Here is a 15552-nt window from a genome sequence, read left to right as displayed (position 1 = left end):
AGGTGGGTAAAATAAGGACCCAAATTGCTGAGTGGGGGCAATATGCTGACTCTGTAAACTGCTTAGAAAGGGCTGTTGAAGCACTGTAAAGCAGTATATAAGTCTAAATGCAATTGTTATTAGGAAGAAAGGTGTGGGGCAGTCACAAATTAATGCAGCATTTATACTCCACACATTTTATGTTTCACACAAAAACGTCATTGTGGGTCTCTTTTCTGCTTCAGCAGTAGTAAAGGTCTCAAATATGGATGGAGACGGTCTCTTTCCATCCATCCATCCATCCATCCATCCATCCATCCATCCATCCAGTGGATGGATTCACACACCATGCTAAACCTTGATCCTAGGTTAAGAAAACACAGTTCATAGGTGTGCAACCAAATTACTTGTATTCCAATATGCTAAGACAATAGCTACATTCCACCATAATTATGAAGCATCCTGTTTTAGCCTAATCTAGTCCAACATGCTGGGAGGATCCAGCCAATATATTGAGAAGTGATAAGCTCACGGGCAAAGAATTACAGGAGACCTCAAGGATCCCTTTAGGTTACTCTGTTTATATGAAGCAAAATCTGGGGAAGTGTTGGCGAACCTTTTTGGCACCCAAGTGCCAAACCGGAAGCATGTACGCATGTCTGCATGTGTGCATGTGTGCACGTGCGTGCACTGGAAACTGGAAAAGCAGCTGCCTGGTGTGATGTGTGCGCCTGGTGGCTGCTCTTCTTGTTTTTGGCTTGTGCATGCGCATCGCCCCATGATCTTTCGGTTTCTGGTGCGCATGCACGCGCAAAGACCACCAGGCTCATGCACATGCGTGCACTGGAAACTGGAAGAGTACCAGTCAGGTGCGCATGCGTGGCAAAAAATGGAAGACCAAATGGCCGGTGCGCATGCACGCAGCAGAAACCAGAAGAGCAGCCGCCCAGCATGCACACGCACACTGGGCGACTGCTCTTCCGGTTTCCAGCACTCCTGTGACCATGAAGACCAACTGGTGGGCTGAAAGAACCGTGGCATGACATAACCGCGAACGTCAAAAGCGCGCCGACAAAACCTCGGCGCTAAAACCGCGATGTCAAAAGCGCGCCGACAACAGCGCGCCGACAACAGCGCACCGACAACAGCGCGCCGACAGAAGCGCGATTTAAGTTAAGGTAAGGTTTAGGGTTAGGTTTAGGGTTAGGTTTAGGGTTAGGTTTAGGGTTAGGTTTAGGGTTAGGTTTAGGGTTAGGTTTAGGGTTAGGTTTAGGGTTATGTTACAGCGCGCTTCTGTCGGCGCGCTGTTGTCGGCGCGCTTCAGCGCTCATTCATCTCCGCAGTTTTGACAGCGCGGTTTTGTCACCGCGCTTTAGTCACATGCGCTTTTCTCGTACGCGCATTTGTGGTGGAACCGAAAGAACGATGGGCGACAGTTCGCATGCCCGGAGAGATGCCTCTGCGTGCCACTTCTGGCACACGTGCCATAGGTTCGCCATCATGGGTCATGGGGAAGCAAAAAAAAAAGTGCTACTTTTTCCTACTTATTTATATTATACACCAGAGCAGAAATCTGTCTTTTTCATTAATCCATTTATAAAATGTCATGCATCCTGCTGGTGCTCTATAAATTAATGATCCATCACCTTTCATTGAAGGTACATGAGACAATGTAAATGGGAGTCTTTGTCATGCTTTGGCCATAAACTTTAGTGAAGTAGGTTGGAGTGGAGCGGAGCAGAATGGAACAGAACAGAACAGAATAGAAAATGGAGTGGAATGGAGTGGAATAGAATAGAATAGAATCAGAAACAGAAACAGAAACAGAAACAGAAACAGAAAATGAAGTGGTGGAATGGAATGGAATGCAATGCAATGGAATAGAATAGAAACAGAAAATGAAGTGGAGTGGAATGCAATGCAATGCAATGCAATGGAACAGAATAGAATAGAAACAGAAAGTGGAGTGGAGTGGAGTGGAATGGAATGGAATGGAATAGAATAGAATAGAAAATAGAATGGAATGAAATGGAATGAAATGCAATAGAATAGAATAATTCTTTATTGGCCAAGTATGATCAGACACACAAGGACACACAAAGGTGTCTGCGTCTTTTTCTATGCCTGAAGAAGAGAGAGAGAGATGTTCTTTCAGACTTGCATGATTCTTTTATTGTAGCCTTACCATAAATGTAGTGTTAGTACTCATGGTTTATACTGTTTATTGCGACTCCAGGTAGTCCTTGATTTACGATCACAATTGAGTCCAAAATTTCTATTGCTAAGCAAGACGTTTGTTTGCTTAATTTTGCCCCATTTTATGACCTTTTTGCCCCAGTTGTTAAGTGAATCACTGCAGTTGCTAAGTTAGTAACCCGGTTGTTAAGTGAATCTGGCTTCCCCATTGACTTTGCTTGTCAGAAGGCCGCAAAAGGGAATCACATTCATGATCTCAGGACACTGCCATTGTCAGAGATGTGAGTCAGTTGCCAAGCATCTGAATTTTGCTCATGTGGGCCATGGGGATGCCTCATTGGTTGTAAGTGTGAAAAAAATATTACAAGTCACTTTTTTCAGTGTCATTGTAACTTCGAACAGTCACTAAATGAGGATGATCTGTATTTCAATCGATATTGCTAAAAGCTTCCGGTTGCCGTTCTCCTGGGATATGGGAATATCCGTGAATGGCAATGGTACCGAACTGGCAGACTACCATTGCTTTAAAATGTAATCTTTTTCCCCATCTCCAGAGTAAAGAGAGAACTCTGGGCATCGCTTGCAACCTATAAAAATAGTGGTCCTTCTGTCCTGAAGTGTTTGCTCATCTGGATGAGAATGAAAAGAAATGACACCAGCAGCTGCCTTTGGGTGAGAGCTCTGGACTCGAGACTAAGCAACAATCAGTATACCCAAGGTGGGGAGGCTGATTTTATGTGGATGGCTGGGAAATAATTAAAAAATGGAGTGGAATGGAATGGAGTGGAGTGGAGTGGAGTGGAGTGGAGTGGAGTGGAGTGGAGTGGAGTGGAGTGGAGTGGAGTAGAGTAGAGTAGAGTAGAGTAGAGTACAATAGAGTAGAATGGAATTTTTTATTGGCCAAATGTGATTGGACACACAAGGAATTTGTCTTTGTTGCATCTGCTCTCAGTGTACATAAAGAAAAATAAAATAGAATACATTCATCAAGAATCATAAAATACAACACTTAGTGATAGTCATAGGTTACTAATTAGCATTCAAATTATACAGGGAAACAAATAAAACAATATACATTTTAAAGATATAAGCAACATGGTTATAGTCATAAGTAGGAAGAGATAGGTACTAGGAAGGAAGAGAAGAATAATAGTAATACAGTCTTAGTAGATAATTTGACAGTGTTGTAGGAATTAGTTGTTTAGCAGAGTGATGGCATTTGGGGGGAAAACTGTCCTGGTGTCTAGTTGTTCTGTAGTTGTTCTGTGTAGTGCCCTATACCATCGTTTTGAGGATAGAAGTTGAAACAATGTAAGTGACTGGACAACTGATTTCTTAACAAGTTGGGAGAATTGAATTGACCGAGAGCTGTTGCTAGTCAAGGTCAACAAGAGTGGGGTAGGTGGATCAGCAATAGATCCAAGACAAATACAGTTCAGATGTTCCATTCAATCTTTCTCCTTTTCAGGGTCTTGAGGCTCTCCATGAGGTAGTCTTGGCTTTGGATGATTGTGCCACCTTGTTTCCATTATTGACAGAGCTGTGCTACATTCTTCTGCAGCAGCTCAGCAAACATCAGGATGATAAGATGCCTACGTTCTCTTTTTCTCCTCTAGAAAGCAACGGGAGTCTTGAGACCAAGTTCATGGCATCCCATGGGTAAACATTGTGCCTTTCCTAAAAGTGGACAGTTCCTTCGAAACCTCTCATGTTTCTGGCATGTCTTCCCTTCAAATACTTGTTGCCAGGAATGTTTCACTGCCTGGAATGTGAAAGTTGCACTGGTGTTGTGTGGCACTGCCCAGCAGCCATCAATTGGCTAGCAATCTGTTGCCAGGGAAAGAGGCCTTGACAATCATCTGGAGGAAATGGCTTCATTGTTTTCTTCTAACAATAATTAAGCTGCTTGGTTGGGTTTCATTATTAATTTAGTTCAGAATAGAATAGAATAGAATAGAATAGAATAGAATAGAATAGCAGAGTTGGAAGGGATCTTGGATATCTTCTAGTCCAACCCCCTGCCTAGGCAGGAAACCCTACACCACTTCAGACAAATGGTTAGCCAACATCTTAAAGACTTCCAGTGTTGGAGCATTTGCAACTTCTGGAGACAAGAAGGAACGGGTGGAAATTAATCAAAGAGATTAACTGATTAACTGTTCTAACTGTCAGGAAATTCTTTCTTAGTTCTAAGTTGCTTCTCTCTTTGATTAGTTTCCACCTGTTCCTTCTTGTCCTGCCCTCAGGTGCTTTGGAGAATAGCTTGACTCCCTCTTCTTTGTGGCAACCCCTGAGATATTGGAACACTGCTATCATATCTCCCCTAGTCCTTCTTTTCATTAAACTAGACATACCCAGTTCCTGCAACCGTTCTTCATATGTTTTGGCCTCCAGCCCCAGTTATTTATTACAGTATTTATCAGTGTTGCCTCACTGATGGTGGCAGGGGTCTTTGGGTTGGGGGATAACACGTGCTCCTGCCATCTCTTTAAAAAGCAAGGCTCTATAGGAAGGACCAGGACCTCTCTCAACAATTGACTGTCTAGTGGAAAGGCATGAGGTACCAGCCCTGTCCTCTCCCCTGATCTGCCATCGGCCAGTAGCTGTTGGGTCTTTTCATTGAGCCATTGTGGTTTTCAGCATTTGCTGTTCATTCAAGTTGGGTGAATGCTATTTCTTTTTATTTCTCCCCAACTGCTGCCATTTTCAATGTAATTTGTAAAGCTGGAACATAAAATGCAGACTTGGAATGGCGCTTCCAAATGAGGCTCCAATCTGTGGAAGAATTGTGGCACGCCTGCACTGATTAAATGATGCTGCAGCCAGGGCCTTGTAGATACTCTCTGTTCCTTTTACTCGTGCCTTTATTAAGGAAACAGCAGGAGCAGGAACAAAAAATCATTCCCCTAACACTTGTTTGCAGTTCCTGCTTCTAAGAGGGGAAAACCTATGCTTTAGAGTGGAGAATCCAGCTTACCCATAGCATGCTGGCATACCAAGGAGCCCAAATGCAGAGCTTTTGGATTATCCCCATCAATAATGTGTGATGAGCACAGAAATAACACAATATGTATCTTTTTAAGAAGTGGGATGGGTATGTTTAGCTGGAAACAAAGAGGGAAGCGGCAAAGACTGGCAGCAGAGCTGTGGTTGGGAGATGGAAATCTTATCTACGGTGATTCTCAGTCATCCAGATAAGACCGAGTGGCTGTTGTGTTTCCCTCCCACCAATTTGCCTAGTATTCCATCTCTCAGGCTGGGGGGTCAAACACTACGCCCCTCAGACAGGGTCCGCAACTTGGGAGTCCTCCTGGACCCACAGCTGACTTTTGAACATCACTTGTCAGCTGTGACCAGGGGGGCATTTGCCCAGGTTCGCCTGGTCCACCAGTTGCGCCCCTACCTGAACAGGGAGGCTCTCACAACAGTCACTCGTGCCCTTATGACCTCTAGGCTGGAATACTGCAATGTGCTCTACATGGGGCTGCCCTTGAAGAGTATTCAGCGACTTCAGCTAGTCCAGAATGCGGCCGCGCGAGCGATTGTGGCTGCACCTCGTTTCACCCACATAACACCTATCCTCCACGAGCTGCACTGGCTACCTGTCGATCTCCGGGTGCACTTCAAGGTGCTACTTGCCACCCATAAAGCCCTCCATGGTAGTGGATCTGGATACTTGAGAGACCGCCTACTGCCAATTACCTCCACACGACCTATTAGATCTCACCGGTTAGGCCTCCTCCGAGTCCCATCTGCCGGTCAATGTCGACTGGCAACTACGCGGAGGAGAGCCTTCTCGGTGGCAGCTCCGACCCTGTGGAACGATCTCCCCATGGAAATTCGTACCCTCACCACCCTCCAGACCTTCCGCACAGCCCTCAGAACCTGGCTATCCCGTCAGGCCTGGGGTTAAGACTACAACCCGCCCGAATAGTATGAATGTTGTGTTTTAATTATGTATCTGTCTTATATGTTAAAAGTTTGTCTCCCCCCCCCCTTTTAAGTTGTAAGCCGCCCTGAGTCCCCCCAGGGAAAAGGGCGGCATATAAATAAACTTTAAATCTAAAAAAAAAAATCCAGGTCATGGTTGCCCCAAAGGTGCTTTTTCAAGAGGGAACTGGACTTCCTTATTTTCCTTACAAGACGTTTCATTTCTCATCCAAGAAGCTTCTTCTGACTGAATGATGGGGAATAGAAGGATTTCTATTCCTTGCAGACAGTTGGTCATTTGCATTATTTTAGAGAGTCGTTGAGGCCACTTGGAGGTTTACCTGTGTCAGGGTCACCCGAGTAGTGCAAATGACTGTGGAGCCTTTTTGGAACTGCTGAAAGGGCTCCTGTAGTTTTTCTGCAGTTGTTCTGGAAATCTGTTCCCTTTCCCACACTGTTCGAGGGTGTTCATCCCAAAATGGATGGAGATTCTCAGTCATCCAGGCCATGGTTGTCCCAAAGGTGTGTTTTCAAGAGGCAACTGGACTTTCTGGTTTTTCTTAGAAGATGTTTTGCTTCTCATCCAAGAAACTTCTTCAACCTAGTACTGCCCTTTGCTGCAATCTGTAGATCTGCTTTCCCTGACTCGAAACCTGTCAGATGTCTTGGAACTATTTTGGAACTGCATTCCTAGTCAAATGGAAAGAAAATGTGGGTGTCTTAATCCCAGCCTTTACAGAGCTGAATCAAATGGGGAAGGTTACTGTAAATCTATAAGATGTTCCCTTTCATTCTGCAAATGAGTTCTTTGTCTTCCCCCACCCTGTGACTGCCCTTCAGGTTGCAGGATAGTTAGGTGCCATTGAGTTGAGTTTGACTTTTGGTGACTGAATAGATATTTGCCACCTTGGTTTATTCAGATCACTATGAATAAAATTTGCAAACTTTTTCTCCCTGATGCATCTTTTCTGTCCCTGTGGGGTCTTCTGCATTCCAGGCTAGCTGTTGCAGTACTGCAGGCTGTGTTCAGCAGAGCTCTGCCAGAAATTGCAAGGGAACTGAACTCTGGAAAGACCTGGGACTTCCTGATGGATCCTAGTAGCAGCCTCAAGGGTGTGGCCCTGTTGGCCAGGTAAAGGGCATATCCCTAACATTGGAAATATCCATTTTTCACTCAGCCCAGGAAAAATCATTCTCTAGATCTTTAAACCTGAGAATTAAGGAAGGTGTTTCTTAAATCGATAAGGTCTGCCATCAAAGGCTTAGATTTCAGCTCAGCCTTTTTTAATCTGACGTTCTATGGAAATTCAACACAATTCCCCAGTGTTTTTTTGCTTTGAATTAGCAAATTCACCAATGGAACTTAGAATTTGAAATACAATGAAAATGAAATTCCACAGGGTAACGGCAAAGTTGGCATATTTGAACTTTAAAAGGGTGGGAGGGAGTTCAGGATTATAACAGAAAGCTTTTTTGGAAGATTTGGGGAGTCCAGTTTTGGGGTAATCTTGAGAAGAAACAGATCCTTTGATGCCAAGTTAGTCGGCACTTGATTGCTTCCTTCATCAGGGCCTTGATGCATACAAAGAACCCCGTTTTAGATGGGCTACTCCTTCATCTCCATTCTTCTCTGCAGTCCCCCAGAGCAACATCTAAAGATCTTAGCTTGATCTTCTGCATGGAGGTGAGATATTATTTCAAATAGTGTAAAGTAAAAGAACTAAGAGAAATGGCAACATAGGGCTGAGGTGTGATAGCCTTAGTCTTGTGGAGGAGGGGAACAATGCATAAGCCGTGCCATATGCCATAATAATTAAGAAACATACTGTATGTATATAGTACATACAGTATATTCCTACTATCTTTTAGTGGGGAGAAAGAGTGAACTATTAAACCATCCATTTCCAATGGCCAGTTTGGAAATTCAGTAACTGTAATTTTGGTATTTCAGCTTATAGGTCATCCTCTCTTGAAGAAACCAGAAACACTGGACCTTCTTTTGCATTTATTACTGACCCAAGTTAAAAGTGGGAATTATCTTATGCGTATCTTGTCAGTGAGGGGGCTGGGGAACATGGCAAAAGGTGCTCCAGAAGAGGTAAGCCGGAAAGTGCAAAACCTAGACATCTAGTTCTAAACAAGAAGGGGAGGGAGAGGAACGACCGTACTCTAATAATGGAACAGGGATTTTGTGGATTGCTTTAAGTTGAATACATATTGTTGGCAGTGATTGGCTGAGCTGCTCTTCTCAGAGAGAGGTTGGGCAGGAAACATAATCTTTGACTGTCCTTGATTGAACTGTTTATTAAGGAGGACCAAATAAAGAACAAAGAAGATGTCTGAGGAAGAAATAGCCCACGGAGGAGAGTTCTCCAAAAAAATGTGTTCTCTAAGATGAAAGAAAGAGGACACTACAGAGAAGGAAAGGAAGATGGACATAGCATAGTGGACTTGTTAATGGGAAGAGAGCTTTTGGTTATTATATTGACCTGAAATAATCATTCCACAATCCGTTAGTTACTTTTATATACCTTCTGCTAGTAATAGAGATTAGAAGCGGATTGTAGGGGATAAAAGTAGTCCAGGCGTTGACAAATACAAGAATTGTTTCGCAGGCCAAGAAGTACCAGAAAGCTTTGCTGAAGCCACTTCTCCAAGCTCTGCAGGACAACTCCAGCCCAGAATTAACCACTGAAAGTCTACATGCCTTATGCAAGTTATGCAGATGTCTTGGGAAATGGCCTGCAGATTGCACTTTCCAGATTGTGGTCAGCCAAGCCTGTGCACATCTCCGGCATGTAAGTTAGGCCACAGAAAGATCATTCTCCTATTACTACTTTAGTAGACAAGTGTTGAACCCAGTCCTCCTAAACTAGAATTATACGGTATACCCAACTCTCTCTAGGGAGTTTATAAGTGGAATTAGAAAAGAAGAGTCTTTCCTTTTTGATTGCTGTTCAGCAATTAATATTTGCTTCTGAATCTGGAAATCCAAGCATTGGAGCTTTTGCCACTGAAAAACTATCTCCTCCTCCTCTCCTCCTCCTCCTCCTCCTCCTCCACCACCACCACCACCACCACCACCTCTGAATTTCACCTGAACACACTTAAAGCAGCCATTATTATTACAACTTATGACAACAAATCGTCATAAATTTGCAATCAGTTAAAGATTATAGGAATCCTTCTACTGGTACTCAGTTATGAGTCTGGAATTCCATCATTCTTGTGGAGAAGGTTGAGGCCTACATTTAGAGTCAACGAAATATTTTGGTGTTATATGGAGGAAGCAGGTAGAATATGACGCAGAAATGGAGGCAATCAAACTATAAAATGATAAATATGAAGTGTTAAGGGAGGCAATCAAATTATAAAGCAATACACATAAAGCGATAAACTATAAATGTGCAGCATAAACATTGGGACTGTCTGGATCTCCAACGAATTCTCCATCTTTCATAATAAACAGATATTTATTTCAACTCAGTCTTGCCCATGTTTTATATAAAATAAAAGGATAAAGAGCTTGACAGGTACAAAGAAAAATGACATTGTGAAAATAATAGTACCATACTTTTCAACAGCAGTTATGAATCCCACTGAAATGTTATTGATAACAGGAAAGTAGCAAGACGTTTGCATGAGTAGACTTGGGCGGGGGACACATGTATTCAATGGGTCATAGGTTGTGCACCCCTGACCCCCTATCCATAGAGGAATTGCCTGGTTCTACTACCCCAACCCACCTTGGGAATATTGGATATTGTGTTTCCCGCTGTCAAAGAAAACCTTATTTCCTGAAGATGGGCTTAATTTTCCCGTTCTTTTGCAGGAACATGATGCTGTCCGCGCTGCAGCCTTTGAGCTACTTGGTGAACTAGCCAAGACAGTTCCACTGAGGCTTTCCAAGTTTTTTGCCAAGAAAATGGGAAGTGCTTTGGCTGCCCTCCTCTTGCACTTCCATGATCCTTGCCCACAAGTGGCCCAGGTGTGCTTGAAAACAATACAACCTTTCCTTTTTGAGCAGCGTACCATGTCCCTCCGCAACATGGCTTCTCTTGAGATTTCAGATTTCAATTGCACTACAATTGGCTCAGTGGTGGGATTCAAAATTGTTTACTACCAGTTCTGTGGGTGTGACTTGATGGGCATGTCTTTGTGGGGTGGCTTGGTGGGCATGGCAGGGGAAGGATACTGCAAAATCTCCATTCCCTCCCCACTCCAGGGGAAGGATACTGCAAAATCTCCATTCCCACTCCACTCCAGGGGAAGGATACTGCAAAATCTCCATTCCCACTCCACTCCAGGGGAAGGATACTGCAAAATCTCCATTCCCTCCCCACTCCAGGGGAAGGATACTGCAAAATCTCCATCCCCACTCCGCTCCAGGGGAAGGATACTGCAAAATCGCCATTCCCTCCCCATTCCAGGAGAAGGATACTGTAAAATCTCCATTCCCTCCTCACTCCAGGGGAAGGATACTGCAAAATCTCCATTCCCTCCCCACTCCAGGGGAAGGATACTGCAAAATCCCCATTTCCTCCCAATCAGCTGGGACTTGGGAGGCAGAGAATAGATGGGGGCAGGGCCAGTCAGAAGTAGTATTTACCGGTTCTCCGAACTACTCAAAATTTCCGCGCTCATTTCTCTAGAACTTGTCATGACTTGCTGAATACCACCTCTGAATTGGCTGCAATGTAATACAGTTCTGGGCTGGCCAAGAGCCATCCCTGGGCTAGGAGGCTTGGATCTAAGTAGCAGAAGGGATGTAGTATAGTAAAACTTGCCTTTCTTTTCTGCTTAGGCCTGCCAAATGGCCTTTATCTCATGTGCCCCCTTTATGGGTCTGTGTGGATGTTTAAAAAGTACAAGTTCAGATTTATTGCTGATGGACCTCTCAGATATACAACACTCCCACCTCATGGACAGAGTTAGTCAACAGCTGGTAAGCAGACAAATTTGAGCTAGGCAATTTCTTTTGGCATGGTCAGGCAGCTAAGCGTAGGTTCCTTAAGGCAACCATATATAACTGTTCCTTTTTTTCTCCTCTCCCAGACGTTTTATTTATTTATTTGATATACAAAATACAAGAAAAATAGAAATTAGGAAATTAAGGGAAGGAAAAAGAGAAGGGAAAAGAAGGTGTGAGGTATAAGGGGAAAAAAGGAAAAAAAGTGTTGACTTCTGACCCTTTTTAGGACAGTACAAGATAAAAATACTGCAGCCTCAACTTTTTGCTTTTACAAATTAATATTTAAGTAGCCATTTCCACAACTACAAATCTATCTGATCAATAAACCAAAGTTAAAGTTTCATTTTTTTTCATCACAAGCACAAAATCCAGAAGTGATAGCCAAGTGAAAAACATACTCAAATATATTCTCCTCTTTTGAATAAAATGATCAATTTAACCATTCCTGTTTTATCTTCCTTGCTATGGAACTAGTATATATTTCTATTTGCACTTAATAATGTTTGAGAACCATTATCATTTTTATTAACAAAGTTCTCTATATTCTTTCAAATTCTTTGATCTTACCAGAAAAAACAAAACAAAATTGATATGACTATTCCTATGTCTTTGCAAATCTTATCTTACTGCATATTATATATAACCTCACATGCTGATCTTACCTCACATACTGAAGTTGTTCACATTCCCCATTTGAATTCTAAACTGAATCAATCAATTATACACACACACACCAATCAGCTGAGAAAGTTTCACACAATGTGCTAAGCCCAAGAAAATCTAACCAAGATTAATGCTAATCAAGTTTAGTGTGTTCTCTGAATGTATCTGCCATACCTTTACCTCAGCTGGGTAAGCATGTTTCTAAACAAAGCCTTTGGGTCAATTGAGAGATCTGTACATAAGAAAAACAATGAGTAAAAACTACTACAACCCTGAGGAAGAAACTTAGAGGTATCACTTGGCTTCCATTTTCTGTAAATGTTTGTCATCCTCTTTTCAAAGTGTTTGAACAAATGGCCATGAGGCTTTCAAGGTTAACTACTAGGAGATGCATGGGTAGATTGTTTTTCTTAAATTGATATAATATTATTACAAAATAGATGTTTTTTCTTTCAACACTGTGGATTTTTTAAAAAGCTGATCATGCCTCCCTCCCTTTAGATATTTATCCAAGTAAATAGATGGCAGTTCCTTCTTTATAGCACTTTATAGCATTTTCTTTCCTGCATTCCCTTTCTCATGTGTTCCTTAGGCTCAGAGAAACCCATTGCTGCTGGAAGCTGTCATGGCAGAGGTGGCTCAGTATATATGTTGTAACTGGGAAGAAATCAGGCTTGTGGCATGCAAGCTGGCAGGCAAGCCATTTGATTAGATTTCCATAATACTATAAGCTAAATCCTACACCCAAGGTAACAAAACCGAATAAACCATAACATGGTCCCCTGGTTCACGCAAAATGTGAAGACTGTCATCAGGCTCGCTAAAATGTACTGGGCTACCAAATTCTGTATGAACTAATGGTGGGGTTCATGCATGTTGACCCTCAACCTACTCACTGCCACTGTAGTTTAACTGTCAGGGTTCCAAGTAACACCCCCAATGAAAGAAGACTCTAAGGGTCAAAGTTCCTCAAAGTTCCATTTTATTAAAGATGTCATATTGGCACATCTGGGAAAACCCAAATCTGAAAGCTTCCAGGTTTTCCCCACCCAAGAGAAAGTCCAAGTCCCTGCCCAGCACCCACATGTCCATCACATGGCCCAATCAGGTACCATCCCAACTGGAGATGCCTCCCAGTCACACCCTTCCAGATACAGGGGAAGATGTCCTTGACTCTCTGAGAAAGGAATGTTATTATGACTGTATATCTCCCATACTCTATCTAATCCCCCCTCCCATTTCCCTAAGCATTGAATGTGGCAGTGTCAAGGCAAAAGATGAATTCCAGGCCTCACATTTACATGGTGAAATCCACATATCCAGCGTATTGCAGCCATGCACACTTATGTATTCTTTTACTTATACTAGGAATTCTTTTTTTTTGCAGTTTTTTTATTTTTTAAACATAAAAAACAACATAAAAAAATTCTCATCCATTACATACAGCATGTCATTTGGTTACAAGTGTTTTTGCATCCATATTCTCAATCATATATACAATCACAGATTTTCCGTTTAATATTACTAGATACCTCACTTTCATCGTAGAACATATATTCAATTACGGTTAATATTTCTTTCTTTTCAATAAACCTAATTCCCTTACATTCTTGATTGTCTGTTTAATAACAATATACCTTTATATAATCACTTGTCCATCGAGTATGCTTTTGTTCATTATTGTCCTTGTACATCATACATTCAAACAAAAATGTTATTCCTTCATTTTTCAGCAAGGTATTCCAAATACTCACTTCATATATATACCAATTTTTGTTTACTTCCTTATTAAAATTATTTATCAACAAGAGGATATCTTTATAATATACACAGGATTATACATTATATCACCAATCCTCTATCATATATAAATAGATTCATTATTATCCTTATCCATTTTAAAACAAAAAGTTCTAAATTATTCAATTCATATATATATGTGTGTGTGTGTGTGTGTGTGTGTGTTTTATTTGTGCTGATAAATAAATAAAGGGAGACTAGTATAGATCTATTTCAAGCTATTTAGCTCTCATCAGCTAGCCATACCCTTACTGGGATTCGAACCTGGGTATGGCTAGCTGATGAGAGCTAAATAGCTTGAAATAGATCTATACTAGTCTCCCTTTATTTATTTATCAGCACAAATAAAACACAAATATAACAAAGGCAACAGTAAAAATATTGGGTTTCTGTCATGATGGACTCTTGTGACGAGCCGATTGACAGAGAATGGAAGCAGTTAGCTTCCTCCCATAATTGGGGCATACCAGGGGTTGTGACTTTAAAATATATATATAAAATATATATATCTTTCATTGTATCGTTATTAATCTATTTAACATACTAGGAATTCTTGTAGAGAAGGTGGAAACCCAGCATCTTGGACAGTTTGATGTAGAACATCTCTTACAAGGTAAGTGTTGCATGTGAAGTTTTTTGACTAGAGCACAGGTGCAGAACTATATTCCAGATGTGAGTTATAATGGTTCCTTGAAGGTCCTGTTAGGGACAGCATTACCAAAGGTATATTTGATTTAAATATTAACAGTAGTTAAATGATCCCAAGAAGGAAGAGCAAATAAAACGTTACAATGTGGATAAAATCCATGGTCATGTGATAAACTTTCACTGAGATTGAGGCCGTTGCCCTGGTTTCCACCAAACATCCTGCGCCTTGACTCTTGAAATCACTGTTCTCCTCCACTGGCAGCAAACAATGCAAAGAAAATATTTCAATCCACTATCAGCAATGAATAACTAAGTTATACGTACGCTATCAATGTACTATAATTGTGCTTGTACATGTTGTAGCCCACCAGCGGCCACCAGAGCTGGTGGCAGACTGAGATAGTAAGCAGGTTGGGGAGGAACATGGGCCAGTCCTGGAGTCTGGTGAAGGGTCTGATGAGGGCTCTGTGTTGGAGGCAGAGATAGGGCCAGGGCTGTCTGACAGTTATCAGCTGCCTTTGGAGTCAGACATCAGTCAGACAGACCGACAGCTGCAGCCTGTTCCCAGTGTGCATAGTGCCCAGAGTTGCCAGAGGAAGGGAATAGTTAAGGAACAAGGGCCAACTTGAGAGTAAAGGAACAGGTGGACAGTGAATGGCCCCTCCCATAGGCAATAAAAGAGGAGCCAAAGGGGAGGGAGGTTCATTCCTGCATTCTTGCCAAGTACTACGGCATCTGAAAGACTCTCTCCAAGCCTGATAAAGCCTGATAAAGGTCGGTAATTGTGAACTATCTTGAAAGACTGTGGGAGAGGAAAGGCTTTGCTGGGGAGGAATTCACCGTAAATTAAATAAAAGGGGTTTACTGGGACGAGGACTCGCTTTGTGCTGCTGGGGAAGCCTCGGTCAGAACAGTACAACACACTATTTTGTTATTGAATTAAGGTTTGGGGGTGAATGTGCATACTACAGTGAGACATTACCTGTCCTAACATGTTGGGCTCACACAATAAAAGTCCTTCACCTGGATTAATAAATTGCCATTTTCATATAATATGCTCCCACCATCACTTCTACCGGTTCGCCTGATCCGGGCTGAACCGGGAGCAACCCACCTCTGGTTTGGTTCACACAGTCCACAAAGATGTCGCTTGATTTGCACAATCTATTATCCATAAATTATCCAGTTGATTTTTAGTCTAGACTTTAGTGTGTGATACAAACCCAAGTCAGGATTCTATCAGGACCTGATACAGATGTCTAAAGAAATAACCAAAATAACCTTTAACTAAAAAGGAGTCTGAAGCTGCAATGATTAAATATGAATGTTAGGCTATGGTAACAATGGATATATAAATAGCTTAT

At 42.1% G+C, this 15552-nt stretch overlaps 1 protein-coding gene across 1 annotated transcript in view; it reads left to right on the top strand.

Moving 5' to 3' along the window:
- The window catches only part of LOC116507774 (maestro heat-like repeat-containing protein family member 2A), a 49114-nt gene extending 45007 nt beyond the window's left edge, over nt 1-4107 (top strand). Inside the window, exons 29-30 of the mRNA XM_032216104.1 lie at nt 2730-2847; nt 3644-4107. Coding sequence (XP_032071995.1) covers nt 2730-2847; nt 3644-3838 — 313 coding nt within the window. The 3' untranslated portion in view covers nt 3839-4107. The remainder of the gene's footprint in view (nt 1-2729; nt 2848-3643) is intronic.
- Nucleotides 4108-15552: the final 11445 nt, after the last annotated feature.

The sequence above is a fragment of the Thamnophis elegans genome, chromosome 4 (assembly GCF_009769535.1).
Source record: "Thamnophis elegans isolate rThaEle1 chromosome 4, rThaEle1.pri, whole genome shotgun sequence".
Taxonomy (NCBI): domain Eukaryota; kingdom Metazoa; phylum Chordata; class Lepidosauria; order Squamata; family Colubridae; genus Thamnophis; species Thamnophis elegans.
Note: the sequence above shows the minus strand (reverse complement) of the source record. Positions and strands in the feature narration are given on the sequence as shown.